Source organism: Desmodus rotundus, chromosome 5 (genome assembly GCF_022682495.2).
Source record: "Desmodus rotundus isolate HL8 chromosome 5, HLdesRot8A.1, whole genome shotgun sequence".
NCBI classification, from domain to species: Eukaryota; Metazoa; Chordata; class Mammalia; order Chiroptera; family Phyllostomidae; genus Desmodus; species Desmodus rotundus.
In genome coordinates this window covers 118,241,512-118,261,057 of record NC_071391.1, presented here as the reverse complement: position 1 = coordinate 118,261,057, position 19,546 = coordinate 118,241,512, and the positions used below count along the sequence as shown (strand labels likewise).

Genomic DNA, 19,546 nt, shown 5'->3' with positions numbered 1-19,546 from the left:
TAGTGAATAAGGCCTCCTTTGAGAAAACATTGTCTCAGCCGACATCTGCTAAGAGTGTAGAAGTTCTAAGGCGATTTTTTCATCATTACCGATGGAACTCTACTCAGAAACAGGACTCTCTCAGGCCTGAAACAGCCATGAGCAGCCCTACAGAACTGAGTCAGCGCCTCCCACCAGCAGGGCAAGCCAGAAACACCGCGGCCCCGGGGACGAACCTGAACGGAATTTCCCAGGTAAGCGCGGGTTCTACTACCGGATTCTCAGCAGCCTCTAGGAGGCAGAAACTTCAACTCCCATCAGACAACGCGAGCTGAGGTGGGCGGGCACTCGCTGCGCGTGGGCGGCCCTGACCAATAACGACTTTTGTTACAGCGAAGAGTTTGGCCGTGTTTGTAAAAGACCGCGGCAGGCGAAGAGAGAGGAGGTGAGGGCGGTCATCAGCGTGAGGCTCTGGGGCCGCTGGGTGGGGGTTGGGGGCGCAGGGCAGGTAAGGGGGCCGTGTTGACAGAAGGCGGGGGCGACGGTGGAACAGGGTGTAGAGCCTGGAATCCCGACAGAGAGCGTGTCCAAGCAGCAGGGTGCTGGCCAGGCGATGCTTCTGCTTGGGCCTACTTAGAACCGGAAGTGAGCCATGGCTCGGGGTGGATGCCGGGAAACAGGTCCCGGGTGGTGCGACCTGGGGTGGGCTGGGTCCCGCAAACCCGGCGGGAGGTACGCGTCCTATAGGTCCTTTTTCTCGAATACAGTTCTGCATTTCTCCAGAAGCCTTTCTGCGTTATTCCGAGGCTGTGCAGGTCTAATGGAAGCACCCTGGACCAGGAGTCCAGAGTTCTGGCTTCTAGCCCAACCCCTTCCTCTCACTTGTGGTTTGACAAGGAATCCCGCAGATTCCAGACGCACTTTAGAATATCTGGTGGCTGGCTGTGAGACAATCACATCACTGCTTTCTCTGAGCCAATTTCTTCAACTCTAAAGATGAGTACAGTAGTACCTACTTCACAGGATCATGGTGTCATGTAAGAACCGTCTAAATCTGTAAGAATTTTTGAGTTTATTTGAGCCAAACTGACAATTGCTGGGAAGCAAAATCTCAACGGATTCCGAAAACGCTCCAAATAATGGTAGTTTTGCACCTTGTTTTATTTGTAAGAATCAAAGACTAAGGCATAAGAGAATTATATAAAATCCATGCGTGACAGATTAGAGAGGTAAGAGAAAGCAAAGCAGGGAAATATCTGTGATTGGATAAAAGGTAAACCAAATAGATACAAAAAGACAGTAGGCAGGCTCACTTAAGGTAAAGATTGACCTTTGTCAAGAAAAATATTAGCCTAGGACATGACTACCCACCATTACTTGATTTTAGTTAGGAAGTTTTAATTTCAGATCATCCTATGTTACTTTAGGGTTCTGAGTTTGTAAGGCCCACCATGCACACCTCCCCTGAGCTTGTCAGGATTAGTGAGGGGCCCCTTTTTCATCCACAGTGGTAAATAATACATGAGTAAAATGCATGCGAAGGACTAACTTGTACTCAGTAAACCTGAGTAAATTGCATTTGTTCTCTTCACTTACTGTGCTTTACAAACATTAAACAGCACCCACCAAGCTTTATAGCTCTACAGCCAAATAGTAACTGGATGAAAACCCACCTTCCAGGGAACGTTTGTGGGTTAGCTCTTCCAGCACCACTCCTTTTACACCATGTTGCTGAGGACACCTTTTGTAGGCAGGATTCAAATACAGGTTCTTTATAAGTTATGTTAACTTGTTTGTATATGCTTTCTTTTTTTTTCCTTTTTTTTTTTTTTCTGTTTTTTCTGTTCAATATATAATCTGTAAGCCCTGGCCTCTGTGGCTCGGTTGGTTGGAGTGTCATCCCGTAAGCAGAAGGTCACTGGTTTGATTCCCGGTCAGGACACATGCCCAAGTTGCAGCTCAGTTCTCTGTTGGGGCACGTGGGGGAGGCCCCTGGTCTGTATTTCTCTCTAACATCGATGTTTCTCTCCCTTTCCCTCTCTTGAATGAGAATAAAATAAACCTCTAAAAAGTATCTACAGTCTGTAATAAGTAATACTAATATATGTTTAAAATCCAAATATTAGAAAACAGTGAGATGTAACTGCCCCTCCAATGTTCTGTTCCTAAGCCCCAAGTCACTTCTTGTGAGGCAGTGGAAATTATCCTATGTGTGCATTTGTGTGTATCTCCTATCTTCTTTGTAAAACAAGAGTATCATATTATCCCTGGCCAGCTGGCTCAATTGGTTGGAGCATTGTTCCAAAAGTTTGCGAGTTTGATCCCTGGTCACGGCACATACCAAGGTTGCAGGTCAATCTCCGGTCGGGCGTATGCGAGAGGCAACTGATTGATGTTTCCATTTCTCTCCCCAAAATCAGTAAACAAATGTTCAGGTAAGGATATTTTTTTAAAAAGGTATCATATTATTCATGAAGTACTACACATTTTTTCACTCCACAGTATATCTTGATACTTGTTCCTTATCAATATATATACATAGTCCTGTCTGTTTTTAGTGGCTTTATATTGGCATATTGTATGATTACACCATAACTTATAAGGGGGACCCAAAAAATGGAATTTATTTAAAAATTGTGTATTTATTCTTACATATTTAAACTTTAGTCACCTTCAAAAGACTACATTTGATACAATATACTTAGACTTTCCACTGCTCAAAACAGTTTTTGAACTCATCAATTTTTATGCCTTTTAGTGTTTCTGCTGTTTTTGTGTTTTATCTCTTCCACACTAGTAAAACACTTCTATTTGAGGACTTTTGTTCATCTGGGGAAATGGAAAAAATCTCTTAGGGCAAGATCCAGTCAATAAGGAGGATGGGGCATGGGGGTCATGCTGTTTTTGGTCAAAAACTGTTGACCACTCCGTGTGGTATGAGCAGGTACGCTGGTAAATTACTCATCATGAAATGGGCAAAAGTATTTAAAGAGCCTTAAAGAAAAAATTTCACCAAAGCCAAACACAGCCTCTCACAACAGTGCCAGTTGGTACACTGGTACAGATGGGTTCCTAGAACACTCACCTAGCAGGGGAAGCCTGTACTATAAGGGGCCTGCCCACCAGAAGATAATTCTGGTTTTTTGTTGGGGCAGGGGGTCCTACCTCATATTTAGTCAGCTTTTAGACTGTTTTTATTCTTGTGCAAATATGGGCAACCCTGCATGGAGTACCCCTCTCCATTCTTGGTGTACATGTGACACTAACTACTGAAATTGTAAAAGTGGAATTGCTAAGTCAGAGTGTGTGTTTTACATTTATTTTATTTGCATGCCTTTTTAGAGGATGTTCACTCTACACTCCTACCAACAATGTACAGAACCTGTTTTTCCACATCATCATGAACACAGTGTTGACATTTACGTTTGGTCACTGTGCCACAGTACTACCTTGCTTTATTACTTATTTATTTATAATCCTCAGGATATGTTTATTGATTTGAGAGAAAGAAAGATGGATCGGTTGCCTCCTGCACACGCCCAGGCTGGGGAATCAAACCCAAAACCTAGGCTTGTGCCCTGACTGGGAATCAAATCCACGACCTTTTTGGTGTATAGGGACAAAGCTCCAACCAGCTGAGCCATCCCACCAGGGAAGTCCTGTCTTGTTTTAATTTTCCTCTTATTCTAAGGTTGAATTTGGGTGTTTAAAATCATTTTTATTTTTTCTTTTCCATAAGCTGTCTTTTCATGCACTTTGCTTATTTTTCTAGTGAGCTTGTTCTTTTTCTTACTGATTTGTAAAACCTCTTATATTTGGAAATCAGCCCTTTGGCATTTGCATTCCAAATATTTTCCATCTATTTTCTATTCCTTCATGGAAATGTGATTCACATAACGTAAAATTCACCCTTGTAAAGTGTTACAATTCAGTGATTTTAGTAGATTCAGAGTTGTGTAACCTTTCATTACCCCGAAAAAAAAGCCAATATTCATTAGCAGTCACTCCCAATTTCCCCTTTGCCTCCAGCCCCTGACAACCACTAATCTATTTTTTGATTCTATGCATTTGCCTATTCTGGATATTACATTTAAACAATCATAGAATATGTGGCTTTTTGTGTCTGGCTTCCTTCACTTAGCATAATATTTCAAGGTTCATTCACACATGTTGTAGCATGTATTAGAACTTCATTCATTTTTAAGGCCAAATAACATTCCATTGTATGGATATACCACATTTTGTGATATTCATCAGTTGATAGACATATAAATTGATTCTACTTTCTTGATATCATGAATAATACTACTATGAACATTCAGGTACAGATTTTTGTTTCAGTTCTCTTCGGTGTGTATTCTCTTGGAGTTATGTGGTAACTCTCTTTAACATTTTGAGGAGCCATTAATTTTCCAAAGTGGCTGTGCCATTTTACAATACCATCAACAATAAATCAGGGTTTTCAGTTTTTCTAGATCCACGTCAACACTTATTATTACCTGTCTTTTTTAGTCATATTAGTGCCTGTCAAGTGGCATCTCATTATGGTTTTGATATGCATTTCCCTAATAGCATGATGTTGAATTTCTTTTCATGTGTTTATCAGCTATTTGTGTATCTTCTGTGGAGAACTATCCATTCAGATTCTTGGCCCATTTTTAAATTGGGTTTTTTGTCTTTTTATTGTTGACTTGTAAGTGTTCTTTGTGTATTCTGAATACAAGTCCCTTATATATGACTTGCAAATATTTTCTCCCATTCTTTTTTTTTTTAAATTTTCTCCTATTCTATGGACTGTGCTTTTCACTTTGTTTTCTTTTCAAAGATTTTACCAAGAAGGGAGGAAGAAAGAGAGGGAGAGAAACATCAATGTGTGGTTGCCTCTCATGTGCCCCCTACTGGGGACCTGGCCTGCAACCCAGGCATGTGCCCTGACTGGGAATCAAACCAGTGATCCTTTGCTTTACAGTCCTGCACTCAGTCCACTGAGCCACACCAGATGGGGCCTTTTCACTTTCTTTATGGTGTCCTTTGAAGCACAGATTTTTAAATTTCGATAAAGGCCAATTGTTATATATTTTTCTTTTGTTACATATGCTTTTGGTATCATAGCCAAGAAACCATTGCCTAATCCAAGGTCATGAAGATTTGCTCCTGTTTTTTTCTAAGAATATTATAGTTTAACTCATATTTATGTCTGTGATCCATTTTGAGCTAATTTTATATACAGTGTGAGGTGTGGGGTCCAACCTCATTCTTTTGCAAGTATATACCCAGTTGTCCCAGCACTGTTTGTTGACAGGACTATTCTTTCTCCATTAAGTTCTCTTAGCATCCTTGTCAAAAATCAATGAATTAATCATGAATGTGAGGGTTTATTTTTGAATTCTCCAGTCTGTTCCATTGTTCTGTATGTCTCTCCTTATACCTGTACCACATTGTCCTTTTACCTCCAGCTTTATTGAGATATAATTGACACATAACATTGTGTAAGTTTAAGGTGTACAACAAGTTGATCTGATACACTTTTTTAAAAAGGTTTTATTTATTTTTAGACAGAAAGTAAAGGAGGGAGAGAGACATCAATGTATGAGAGAAATATCAATTGATTGCCTCTCTCACACCCCCAAATGGGGGCCTGGCCCTGAATCCAGGCATGTACCCTGACTGGGAATCGAATCGGCGACCTTGCAGTCCACAGGCCAGCACTCAGTCCTCTGAGCCACACCAGCCGGGACATGATTTGATACAATTTTATGTCGCAAACTGATGATCACCATAGTCTTAGCTAAAACCTCCATCAGTTCACATAATTACCATTTCTTTTTTGTGGTGAGGACATTTAAGATCTACTCTCTCAACAACTTTCAAGTATATAAAACAGTATTATTAACTATAACCACCATGCTGTACATTATATCCCCAGAACTTACTCATCCTATACCTGAAGTTTTTACCCTTTGACTGATATCTCCCTATTTCTCCCACTCTCAAGCCCCTGGAAACCACCTTTTCATTCTCTCTTTCTGGGAGTTCAGCTTTTTAAGATTTTACATAGAAGTGAAATCATACAGTATTTATTCATCTTTGTCCAAATTGTCCCCATTTGCTTTGTCGTAAGTTTTGAAATCAGGAAGTGTGAGCCCTTCTCCTTTGTTCTTCCTTCTGGAGATTGTTCTGGCCCTAGCTGTGTGGCTCAGTTGGTTGGGTGTCATCCCACAGACTGAAGTGTCGGGGTTTGATTTCTGGTCAGGGCACATGCCTGGATTGTGGATTCCATCCCCAATTGGAGCATGTGTGAGAGGCAACTGATCGATGTTTCTCTCTCACATCCATGTTTCTCTTCCTCCTTTCTACTGTTCTTCCCCCATGTCTAAAATCAATAAGCATGTCCTTGGGTCAGGATAAAAATAATTATAATAATAATAAAATTAAAAAACCTTAAAAATAGATTTTTCCGGCTCTTCCAGGTCCCTTGCATTTCCATTTCAATTTTAGGATTATCTTGATAACTTCTGCCAAAAAAGGGGGGGGGGGGACATGGGATTTTGATAGGGATTACATTTTATCTGTAGATCAGATGGGAGTGTAGTGCTATCTTAACAACATTACTATATTCTGCCATGTGTAATGTGCTGTCATGTATAATGCGCACCCACATTTTTGGCCCAGACTTTCGGGAAAAAAATCTTTCGTTTTAGTTTTTTAATACAATTTTTATTCATTTATATTTAGATACTTTTTTGTATCTAAATAGGAATTTTATCATTTATTTTTGAATATATGGTACAAGAAATTTTATGTAACAAATAATTATAAGACACAAGAACAGATAAAAGGCATTTCAGGTACTACCCGTGTAATGCACATCCTTATTTTCCCCTCAAAAATTTGGGCAAAAAGTGTACATTACACATGGCAAAATATGGTAAGTCTTCCGGGTAATGAACATGAAATGCCTTTCCATTTTTTAGGTCTTTAATTTCTTTCAGTGATGTTTTGTAGTTTTCAGTGTACAAGTCTTGCACTGCTTCTGTTGCTCAGTTTGTTTTCATCTTTGGACTTAGTTTATAGTACTTTTTGACATGCATAAAATTTTTGTTTTTATGTAATCAAATATCAGTTTTAGTTTAAAATGGACAAAATATTTGAATAGCTGTTTACTCAGAGAGATAGATACATGGCAAAATAAGCATATGAAATGTTCCTTAACATGATTATTCATTACAGAAATGCAAGTTAAAACCATAATGAGATGCCACTTCACACCCATTATAATCAACTCATCAAGAAACATGAGTTAGCCAGGAAGTGGAGAACTAGGAACTCTCTTATGTTGCTGGTGTGGATGGAAAAATGATATAGCCAATTTGGCAATTTCTTAAAAAGTTAAACAGAAATTTGTCATACGACCCAGCAATTCACTTCTCGGTATCTGCCCAAGAGAAATTAAGACATTTATCTTCACAAAGACTTGCATGTTTATTTTCTCAGCAGCATAATAGCCAAAAATTGGAAAGCATCCAAATATCTGTCAAGCTGGTGAATGGATAAACACAGTGATGTATCTATATGATGGAATACTCTTCAGCAATATAAAGGAATAAAGTATGGATTCGTGCTACAATGTGGTTGAATCTTGAAAACGTTATATTGAGTGAAGGAAGCCAGACAAAAAAGGCCACATATTATATGATTCCATCTAAATGAAATGTCCAGAAAAGGTAAATCTATAGAGACAGCAGATTAGTGACTTCCTGGGGGTGGGAATGCTGATTGACTGCATGTAGCAAGAGGAATCTTTTTGGGGTGATGGAAGTGTTCTAAAACTGAATTGTAGCGAAGGGTGTCCAACTCTATACATTTAATAAATATCATTGATTTCTGCATTTAAATGGGTGAATGTTCTGGTATATAAAATACATCTCAATAAAGAGGTGTTTTTAAAAAACACTGGTAAAGTCAGGAAAATTTTTAATTAGTATTTTTTGTATTCTGGGTGTTGTATCATTTAGGCCATCCTCATTCTGATATCCTTAGAGAATATTTTTAAATCCTCCCTCTTTTTTTTTTATTCTACTATCTTAAGAGTTCTACCTTTTGTACTTATCTGCCTGGATATTTAAGTATAGAAAGTGAAACAGAATGAATACAATATTTTCATGATAATTTTTGCACTTTTTATATTGTATAATTAAAAAATAGTTTTTTGAATAAAATTATTTGGATCTCCTCCCGTTGTTGATGTTTAAAATCTCTAATGTGTTTTTCAAACATTTTTAGAAGTAAATCTTTTTCTCCCAATAAAACCTTTAAGAAAAGTAGAAACAATCTATTCTACTGAAATACTTTCATCCATGTACTAAGATAAATGTTTAGGATGTTGATTGCAGCATTGCCTGGAGCTGAAAAACCTGTTGGTAGAACTGGTTAAACTATGGTATATTCACAATGCAGATTCCCATACAGCCGTTAATCATGTGCAGAGCCATTTGTGCTGACATGGAAAGAAATCTGATAAAATGTTAAGGAAACATCTCACAGCAATGTGTATAATTCCACTTTTCTAAAAAGTAAAACCTACATTTGTATATGTATATTCATTTAGTTATAAACATAAAATAATGTGGTGGATATATGCCAGTGTTAACTGTAGTTACTATTTAGGAGTGGGAACTTTGGGGGGGGGTGGAGTTTAGGATATGTGGGAAGACTGGTACTTAGCTTTTTGATTTTTAATTTTTTTAAATTGATTTTAGAGGCAGAGGGAGAAACAGAAACATCGATGACAGAGGGAAACATCGAACCGGCAACTTAGGTATGTGCCCTGAGAGAGAATTCATCACTGTTTGGTGTAGTAGGGAGGGTGCATCAACCAACTGAGGCACTCAACCAGGGTGGGCCTTCAGCATTTTAGTCTGCTTTTGCATTTTGTAAGGTGGCTCTGTTATCTATAAAATTTTTAAATTTACATTTCTAAAAAGATCATAGTGCCCTGGCTGGTGTGGCTTGGTAGACTGAGTGCCAGCCTGCAAACCAAAGGGTCACCAGTTCCATTCCCAGTCAGGGCACATGCCTGGGTTGCGGGACAGGCCCCCAGTGCGGGGTGCTTGAGAGGCAACCATACATTTATGTATCTCTCTATTTATTTTTAGAGAGGGGAAGGGAGATAAATAAAATCTTTAAAAAAATAAAAAGATCATAGATTTACATGGTTCAAAATGTGAAAATTAATAAACTTCTTTTGTCCTGACTGATGTGGTTCAATTGGTTGGGCCCCTGTTGTCCAGCAAAGTGACAAAGTGAAAGGTCACCAGTTTCATTCCTGGTCAGGGCATGTGCTTGGTTGCATGTTTCTCTCAGATGGAGGTGTATATGAAAGGCAAGCCATGAGTGTTTCTCATATTTTGTTCCTCTCCCTCTCTTTAAAAAATAAATAAAATCTGTAAAAATAAATAAGTAAACCACTTTTAAAATGGAGTCAGGAAGCTGGAAGAGAAAACTCTCATGCAGGGTCACTTAATGCACACTACTGATCCCAACAAGAAGCAACTACCTTGCATCTCCCATAGGAAATATACCTTTATACTTTAGCAGGAGGGAAAAAAGTTTCCTCCTTGCCTGGCAACAGCTTAGCCAATAGGAAACTGCCATAACAGCCAATGAAAAGTCACTGTAATTCCAACATTCAGTGCCCTCCAGTGGACTCTTTATTTGCAACAGCTCCTGTGGAGTCCATAAAAGAGCATTTATCTCTCTTTCTCTGGACTTGCTGGTGGTTCCCTATGAGGTTGCATGTCTCAAATTGTAATTCTTTGTTCTGGAATAAATGCATCTTGCTGGAGAAATATCTGGCTATTTGTTTAAGGTCAGCAAAAATAAATTATAAAACATATGTAGTAAAACATTTCTCTGCCATACTGGTCCCTATTCGCCAATAAGGTAACCATACCATTAGTCTATCCTTTTAGAGAGTTTTATTTATTTTCCTTTTTTTTAAGATTTTATTTATTTTTAGAGGGGAAGGGAGGGAGAAAGACAGGGACAGAAACATTAGTGTGTGGTTGCCTCTTGCATGCCCCCTACTGGGGGCCTGGCCCAAAACCCAGGCATGTGCCCTGACTGGGAATCAAACCAGCGACCCTTTGGTTCACAGGCCAGCACTCAATCTACTGAGCCACACTAACAGGGCCTTACAGAGTTTTAAACATTTGTACTTCATTTACGAGCTAATGCAAATATACATCAATTTTCCCCTTTTATACACAGTTGACAGCATATTATCAATGCTGTTCTGTATCTTGCCTTTCCACTTAACATTTCTTAAAGATCTGAACTTCCTCAGTCTGTTTTTTAAAAACAGCTGTAGAAGTATTTTAGTTTTTGGAATATGTTCCATTATATGGATATACCACAATGAATTTAACCAATTCCTTCCTGATGGACATCAGCTTATTTCTAATGTTTTGCTATTATAGAAATGCTTCCGTGAGTAGCCTCGTATGTTATTCACTTCACATGTGGAAATATGTCTGTAAGATAAATTCTTATTAGTGAAACTACTGGGTCAAAAGGAATATGCAGACAAAACATCAGATGAGTCAAAATCGAAAGATACTCTTTGTAAAGTACCTGACTCTTCAAAATTGTCGAGATTATGGAAAATAAGAAAAGACAAACTCACAGATCTGAGAAGACTAAGGAGACATGATGGCTAAATGCAATGTGGTGTCTTGAATTGGATCCTAGAACAGAAAAAAGGACAAAGTTTAGAGTTTAGTTAATAATGTACCAGTGTTGGCTTCTTAGTTTTGACAAATGCCCCATGGTAATACTTCATGTATTCTATCTTTGCAACTTTTCTGAAAATGTGAAATTATTCTAAAAAAGGTTATTTTTTAATTAACCTTATATATTACCTATTATAAATAAACGAATTAAAGGATTCTTGTTGTCTCTCCTGAAAATGCTATAGCAGGATTTCTTAAAAATACTATTTAAAAATTTTTTCAATTGTTATTCTATTACAGTTGTCCCATTTTCCCCCCCTTTGCCCTCCTCCCCCCAGCCCACCCCCTGCTCCCACAGTCAGTCTTCACACCATTGTTCATGTCCATGGGTCATTCGTACATGTTCTTTGACTAGTTCCTTCTCCTTTCCACCATTATTCCCTTCCCCCCTCCTTTCTGGCTGCTGTCAGTCTGTTCCATGTTTCCATGCCTCTGGTTCTATTTTTTTTTTTTTCATTAGATTCCTTTATAAGCAAGATTTAAAAAAGAAAAGTTTATTCTTTATTTTTTTAATATATTTTGTTGACTATGCTATTACAGTTGTCCCATTTTTTTCTCCCTTTATTCCCCTCCACCTGGCACACCCCCTCCCACCCGCATTCCCCCCCTTTAGTTCATGTCCATGGGTTGTACATATAAGTTCTTTGGCTTCTACATTTCCTATACTATTCTTAACCTCCCCCTGTCTACTTTCTACCTATCATTTATGATTCTTATTCCCTGTACCTTTTCCCTCTTTCTCCCCCTCCCACTCACCCACTGAAAACCCTCCATGTGGTCTCCATTTCTGTGGTTCTGTTCCTGTTCTAGTTGTTTGCTTAGTTTGTTTTTGTTTTTTGTGTTTTAGGTTTGGTTGTTAATAGCTATGAGTTTGTTGTCATTTTACTGTTCATATTTTTGATCTTGTTTTTCTTAGTTAAGTCCCTTTAACATTTCATATATAGTAAGGGCTTGGTGATGATGAACTCCTTTAACTTGACCTTATCTGGGAAGCACTTTCTCTGCCCTTCCATTGTAAATGATAGCTTTGCTGGATAAAGTAATTTTGGGTGTAGGTCCTTGCCTTTTGTGACTTTGAAAACTTCTTTCCAGCCCCTTCTTGCCTGTAAGGTTTCTTTTGAGAAATCAGCTGATAGTCTTATGGGAACTCCTTTGTAGGTAACTCTCTCCTTTTCTCTTGCTGCTTTTAAGATTCTCTCCTTATATTTAATCTTGGCTAATGTGCCTCCTCGCACAACCAAAAGAAGGACAACAAATTTAAAAACAAAAAACAACCAGAACTGACAAAAAATTGAAGTGTATGGAAGTCTGACGACCAAGGAGTTAAAGAAAAAACATTCATCCAGACTGGTAGGAGTGGTGGAGATAGGCAGCCAGGCAGAGAGGACTCACAGCAAGGCAGTGGCTTGCGGACTGGGCGGTCCCACATTCATGTGCAGATAAACCGGGAGGAACAACTGGGCAAATGAGACAGACAATGCAACCCAGGGCTCCAGCACAGGGGAAATAAAACTTCAAAGCCTCTGACTGAAAACTCTTGTAGGGGTTGAGGCAGCAGTGGGAGATACTCCCAGGCTCACTGGAGATTTCATTGGGGAGACCCACAGGGTCCTAGAAAGTACACAAACCCATCCACCTGGGAATCAGCACCATAAAGGCCCAATTTGTGGGTAGCAGAGGAAGTGACTGAAAACCGACAGAGCAGAGCAAGCAGCATTGTTCCCTCTTGGACCCCTCCCCTGTCACAACACAGCATCGTGGGTTGCCCCGCCCTGGTGAACACCTAAGGCTCTGCCCCTTACTACACAACAGGAGCATCGACACACAAAAAATGGCCCAAATGAAAGAACAGTTCAAAGCTCCAGAAAAAGTATAGCTAAGTGACAAAGAGATAGCCAACCTATCAGATGCACAGTTCAAAACACTGGTTATCAAGATGCTTCAGGAACTCATTGGGTACTCCAACAGCATAAAAGAGACCCAGGCAACAATGAAGGTTGCATTTTGCAAAATAAAGAAAAATCTGCAGGGAACCAATAGTGACAGGAAGGCAACCAGGACTCAAATCAACAGTTTGGAGCTGAAAGAAGAAACAAGCATTCAACCAGGACAGAATGAAGAAACAATTCAAAAAAATGAGAGGCTTAGGAACCTCCAGGACATCTTTAAACATTCCAACATCCAAATCATAGGGGTGCCAGAAGGAGAAAAGGAAGAACAAGAAATTGAAAACTTATTTGAACAAATAATGAAGGAGAACTTCCCCAGTCTGGCCAAGGAAATAGACTTCCAGGAAGTCCAGGAAGCTCAGAGTCCCAAAGAAGTCGGACCCAAGGAGGAACACACCAAGGCACATCATCATTACATTAGCCAAGATTAAAGAAAAGTTTATTCTTTAAAAAAGGGCATTAATGGGGTCCACTGGTGTGGCTAAGTGGGTTGGGTGTCACTCCATGGACCAAAAGGTCACCAGTTCAATCCCTGGTCAGGGCACATGCCTGGGTTGCCGGCCAGGTTCCCAGTTGTGGGCATGCAAGAGACAACCAATTGGTGTTTCTCTTGCACATCATCGGTGTTTCTTTCCCTCTCTTCTCTAAAAATATCCTTTCAAACTTTTTTCTATCTACATGTGTATATATATGTTTTGTTTTGTTTTGTTTTAATAAAAATTGAACCACGCCATGTAAAAAAGGAGGGGCGGCATTAGTGGAAAAACTGCTTAAATCCAAATAAAGTCTATAGTAGACTGAATAGTATTGTACCAATGTTAAAATCTTAGTTTTGACAAATGTCCATGGTTATTTTTTTTAATATTTATTTATTTTTAGAGAGAGGGGAAGGGAGTGAGAAAAAGAGGGAGAGCAACATCAATGTGTTGTTGCCTCTTGTGCACCCCCTACCGGGGACCTGGCCTGTAACCCAGGCATGTGCCCTGACTGGGAACCAAACTGGTTACCCTTTGGTTTGCAGGCTGGCACTCAGTCCACTGAGCCACACCAGCCAGGGCATATCAGTGGAGTTTTCAGTTAAGCTCTTTCATTCATATATAATGTTTTTTCTTATTTTGCAAATGAGAAACAACCTGAAGCTCAAAAGTTACAAGTCTTAGTCACAGAAATAATTGGTGGTAAAGGGCCAACTAAATCCTCCATGTTTTGACTTTAGAACAACATTCTTTCCTGAGAACCCATGTTTGGCTGAATGAGAATATTTACTAAAGAAATGTATTGACCTGGGAAGGAAATGCTCTGTAAACAGGCTAATGCCTCTAGGTTAGTGATTTTTAAATGGGTGATTTTTGCCCACCAGAGGACATTTAGCAATATCTGGAGACATTTTTGGTTTTTTAGAACTTGGGGAGGGGTTGTGGATTGTTACTGGCATCTAGTGGGTAGAGATTAGGGTTACTGCTGAACATCCTGCAATGCATAGGATTCCCTTCTAACAACCAAGAATTATTACCCACACCTAAATGTCAGTAGTGTCACGGTGGAGAAGCCCTCATGTAGACCATGTTTCACAAAGCTCTGCTCGCTGGGTGGATACTCAGCAAGCAAATAGGACAGTTGAGGGATTAATTCATAGCACCAGTGAAAAATGGGCATCCTTAGACTTTTCTGATTTGTACTTTTCAGTTTGTTAATCAGTGGACTATAGAAGATGTGAAGGAAAAAGGGAGGAAACAATGTAAATAGACTATTTCAAAATTACAAGCAGATTGTCTTTTTAAAAAAGCATTAAAAATATTGAACTTTAGTTAATAATATGCATGCTGAACTGATGTCTGCAGCTTTCTCTGAAATGCATCAAAGTAAAAGAGATTGATGGATGGAGAAGAGGGTGGAAAAATAGATATGTAATAAAGCAAATACAGTAAAATGTTAATTGTAGAATCAAGTGGGTGAGTATATAGAGGTTCACTGTATAATTCTATTTTTCATATGTTTGAAAATTTTCATAATGGGGAGAAATCAAAAGCAGAGTTTTATGCTGTTCTTAATAGACACTGGATTTGTAGGAACTACATATCTAATTTTTCTGGTGAACTCAAGCAAATAACTTGAATGTTCATGTGAAGAATGGTTGTTGTTTGGCCCAAAGAAGACACTAATATTGTTAGGTTCAAATGAAATTAGGAATGTGAATGCACTTGGAAAAGCATAAAGTGCCCTGAAAATGTGAGGCGTTACTACTAGGAAGGGTGAGTGACCGATTATAAACCGTGGCTCTAGGTGTTCTTGACGATTCCCCATGCAGTGCCATTAGCACTGTTTTTATCTTCTTGCTATTGGAAATAAAACAACCATTTTCATAACAATTTCTGCCAAATATTTGTGAAAGACTTAGATTACTATTCTGAGAAGAAAGAATCTTTCTGTCTTTGTATAACTTTAATAATTTTTCTTGTTTCATTTATAGACTGCAAAGATCTCCATGCAGGGCAGCAGGAATCTGCTTGGACTGAAACACTGGGCAGGAGCTTTGCCAGTGAGTGGCCAAGAAAGAGGCTGCATTGTTACACTATGGAGTTCAAACTTCAGAAGACTTTGGGTTAAGCAGTAACATTCACTCTGTGAATGATTATGTCTTCACCTGTCCTCTATGATCATCGCAAACTAATGAAACACCCTTTTAGGTCTTACAAGTTTAGGTTACACCATTTTCCATATGCTCTGGCAGCTGAAACAGGTAGGATTGGACTGGGTGTTGCAAGGAAGGGTGGAAGGGAAAGAACTGACTTTTCCCATTCTCTGGTCCTTGCTCAAGTTAAACATCTGTGCATGTAAAGATTAGGTTAACTAATCTAGCCTGTTGTATAGAACAAGATTGAACCTAGAGTAATGCTTTAATTGTTACATTAGCATTTAAAAAATATATAGGCCTATGAAAGGCAGTGTTTCCTTCATTTTTATTTTGTTTGAGGGTTTAAATCAATGTTGTGTTTGAGGGTACAATTTGGCATTAATGGGTAGTTTCTTTACATTTCACTTTCTGTACTAAATATCATACATGATTTTAACTCTGTGTGTGTATGTCTATATATACTCATGCTGATGGGCTTATTGCTTTTTCTAGGGGCCTATAAAAAATGGAACCAAACTCTCTGAGGACTAAAGTCCCAGCTTTCTTATCTGATTTGGGGAAAGCCACATTGAGGGGAATCAGAAAGTGTCCCCGATGCGGTACATACAATGGAACCCGCGGACTGAGCTGTAAGAACAAGACATGTGGAACCATATTCCGCTATGGTGCACGGAAGCAGCCAAGTGTTGAAGCTGTCAAAATCATAACAGGCTCTGATCTGCAGGTCTACTCAGTGCGACAAAGAGACCGAGGCCCCGATTACCGATGCTTTGTGGAGCTAGGTGTTTCAGAGACGACAATCCAGACAGTAGATGGGACAATCATCACTCAGCTGAGCTCTGGACGGTGTTATGTCCCCTCCTGCCTGAAAGCTTCCACCCAGGGTGTTGTGGAAAACCAGTGCCAGCACATCAAGTTGGCAGTGAACTGTCAGGCAGAGGCCACCCCTCTGACTCTAAAGAGCTCAGTTCTGAATGCAATGCAGGCTTCCTCGGAAACCAAGCAGACCATCTGGCAGTTGGCCACGGAACCCACTGGTCCACTTGTACAGAGAATTACTAAAAACATACTGGTGGTGAAATGCAAGGCAAGCCAGAAGCATAGTTTGGGGTATTTGCATACATCCTTTGTGCAGAAAATCAGTGCCAAAAGCTTGCCTGAGCGCCGTTTCTTCTGCTCCTGCCAGACTCTGAAATCGCACAAGTCGAATGCCTCCAAGGATGAGGCAGCACAGAGATGCATTCATTTCTTTGCTTGCATCTGTGCCTTTGCCAGTGACGAGACATTGGCTCAGGAATTCTCAGACTTCCTAAATTTTGATTCCAGCGGTAGGTGGTATGGTTGACACACTATGTTTTTCTAAAATGGCAATGAAAGAATTCCACTGATGGCATTTGGAGATTGTCCTAGCAACCGTCAGAAGCAGTTGCTAGATAATTCAAATGAAAAGCATTCCTTCTTTTAATCCCAGGCAGCACTTGCATAAAGGTTGGTTGGTTGGTTGAAATTAATGATCAAGACACTCCAACATTTTCACTGAGACAATGAATTTAGTAAAGTTAGCTTTGCTTTGATTTTTTTACTCTTCCACAGATGCCCTATGTTGATAAAAACAAAAAAAGAAATCCTTTTTATTTTGGCTTTTTTGCTTGCTTCTTATCTTTGAAGCTAAGGAAAACAAGTACCTTGCTCAAAAGAAAACCTTTAAAGTTTGTAAATCAAGTCTTTTGTTTATATATATACATATATTTTTTTAATCTTGTAAATGCTTTTTACTTTCATTTTTAAATAATCTTTCATTGGCAGCAGCTCCCAACTTTTTAGTTTTACATCTCTATGTAGAGCCTTCTATCAAATTAATGTGTTATGAACAAGAACATGTTTTGGGATGTCCTTTAAAGGAACTTTTTTTTTTGCAGGTTCATAATCTTTTTTTTATTATTAAATTTATTTGGATGACATTGTTTAATAACATTGAGATTCAAATATACAATTTTACAATACATCATCTGTATATTGCATTGTGTGCTCACCACCCGTAGTCCAGTCTCCCACATATGTAACCCCCTTTACCCTGTTCATCCTCCTCCTTCCCCTTTCCCTTCTGGTGATCTTCAGACTGTTGTCTGTGTCTCTGAATTTGTTTTGTTTTTCTGTTTGTTGCTTTCTGTTTTATATCCCACACATGAGTGAAATCATATACTTTTTGTCCTTTTCCATCTGACTTATTTTGTTTAGCACAATACTCTCAAGAGCCATCCACGTTGTCACAAATGTCAGTATTTCAGTCTGTCTTACGCTGAGTAGTATTCCGTTGTGTATATGCACCACACCTTCTTGATCCAGTCGTTCACTGAAGGACAGTTATGTTGTTTCTATGTCTTGGCTACTGTGAATAACGCTACAGTGAGCATAGGAATACATATACCTTTATGAACAAGTATTTCAAATTATTTGGGTATCTATACCCAGAAGAGGGATTGCTGGGTCATATGGTAGCTCTCTTCTTATTTTTTAAAGATTTTATTTATTTATTTTTGGAGAAAGGGAGGGAGAAAGAGAGACAGAGACATCAATGTGTGGTTGGCTCTCATGTACCCCCAACTGGGGACCTGGCCTGCAACCCAGGCCTGTGCCCTGACTGGGAATCGAGCCAGTGACCCTTTGGCTCACAAGCTGGCACTCAGTCACTGAGCCACAACAGCCAGGACTATTATTTTTTTGAGGAACCTACGTACTGTTTTCCATAGTTACTGTACCGGTTTACACTCCCCACTCCCACCAGCAGTATATGAGGGGTTCCTTTTTTTCCACATCTTCTTCAGTACTTATTTCTTGTTTTTTCATAATAGCCATTCTAATAGGTGTGAAGTGGTACGTCATTGTTTTGATTTGTATTTCGAAGGAACTTATTTTAATGCAGGTAATCACTCCATTATTTGGGAGTTTGGATTTTTATAAATTAATTTTTCTTTTTTTTATATCCTTACCCAAGGATATGTTTTATTGATTTGAAAGAAAAGAGTGAGAGAGAAAAACATCGATCAGTTGCCCCTCATGCACGCCCTGCACCCACAACCTAGGTATGTGCTCTGACGAGGGATTGAGCCTGGCATCTTTTGGTGCACAGGACAATGCTCTAATCAACTGAGCCACCTGGCCAGGGCTAAATTAATTTTTCTATAAGCAGAGTCCGTACTTCCCCTTCGATAGTATTAGTAATTCAGACATCTGTTATATTTTAGGTCTTAAAGAGATTATTGTGCCCCAGATGGGTTGCCATTCAGAATCAACAATATCAGCTTGTGAGTCTACTCCATCTAAGGCAAAGAAGAGGAAAAAGGATGAAGTATCTGGTGAGAAGATGTTTGATTTATTTGTTTGATGGTGTTATCTTTAGAGATTGTTATGTGTTTTACTGAATTTCAGCAATTATAAGAAACAGTTTTTATGGGTTTTTTCCTGAAAATATTTTATCCTCCATTGATGATTCTTTGTCCAGTCAAGCTAAGATTGGTTTCACTGGCTAAATATAAGATCAAACCAAACTCAGCTTTTATTATTGAGTATGTTTTTCCATTCCTTAAACATTCAGACTAGTCTTACACCTTCACTTACCTTAGGACAGTGTTATGAGGTTTTCATACACAGAATGTTTTTAAAAACGTGTTACAATAGTTCATTATTTTTCCATACTATTGTAGGAATATAGTTTATTACTTGATTTTTCATATATATGTATATTTTTAAAGATTTTATTTATTCTTAGAGGGGAAGGGAGGAGGAAAAAGAGGGAGAGAAACATCGATGTGAGGGGGCGGGGGGCGGGGACAGTGGGAAGAGGGGATTACAGGAACTACTATAGAGGACACATGGACAAAACCAAGGGGGAGGGTGGAGGTGGGGGAGGGAGGTGGGTTCACATGGGGTGGGGTGGAGGGATGGGGAGAAAAGGCATACATCTGTAATTGAATAACAATTAAAAAAAAAAAAGCGTATAGAAAACAAAAAGTAAAATAACAGAAGTACCCCTTTATCAGTAGTTACTTTACATGTAAATAGATTAAACTCTCCAAATAAAACACAGAGATTGGTGGAATGAATAAAAAAAAAAAAAAAGAAACATCGATGTGAGAGAGACAGGTCCCCTGCACACCCCCAGCTGGGGACCTGGCTGCAACCCAGGCATGCCC

At 39.1% G+C, this 19,546-nt stretch overlaps 1 protein-coding gene across 6 annotated transcripts in view; it reads left to right on the top strand.

Annotated features, from left to right (window-relative positions):
* The first annotated feature begins 375 nt into the window (after positions 1-375).
* Positions 376-19,546, top strand: part of C5H2orf42 (chromosome 5 C2orf42 homolog) — a 39,643-nt gene continuing 20,472 nt past the window's right edge. For 2 of the 6 annotated variants that reach the window (XM_071221539.1, XM_045193856.2), the window contains exons 1-6: positions 376-424; positions 7,474-7,703; positions 8,739-8,797; positions 15,189-15,458; positions 15,846-16,681; positions 18,599-18,709. In XM_071221539.1, the coding sequence (XP_071077640.1) occupies positions 15,859-16,681; positions 18,599-18,709 (934 nt within the window). In that variant the 5' untranslated portion in view covers positions 376-424; positions 7,474-7,703; positions 8,739-8,797; positions 15,189-15,458; positions 15,846-15,858. Of the gene's footprint in view, positions 425-502; positions 625-7,473; positions 7,704-8,738; positions 8,798-15,188; positions 15,459-15,845; positions 16,682-18,598; positions 18,710-19,546 lie in introns of those variants that run through there. The other 4 variants (XM_045193857.2, XM_045193858.2, XM_045193855.2 and 1 more) reach the window with 4 other exon arrangements.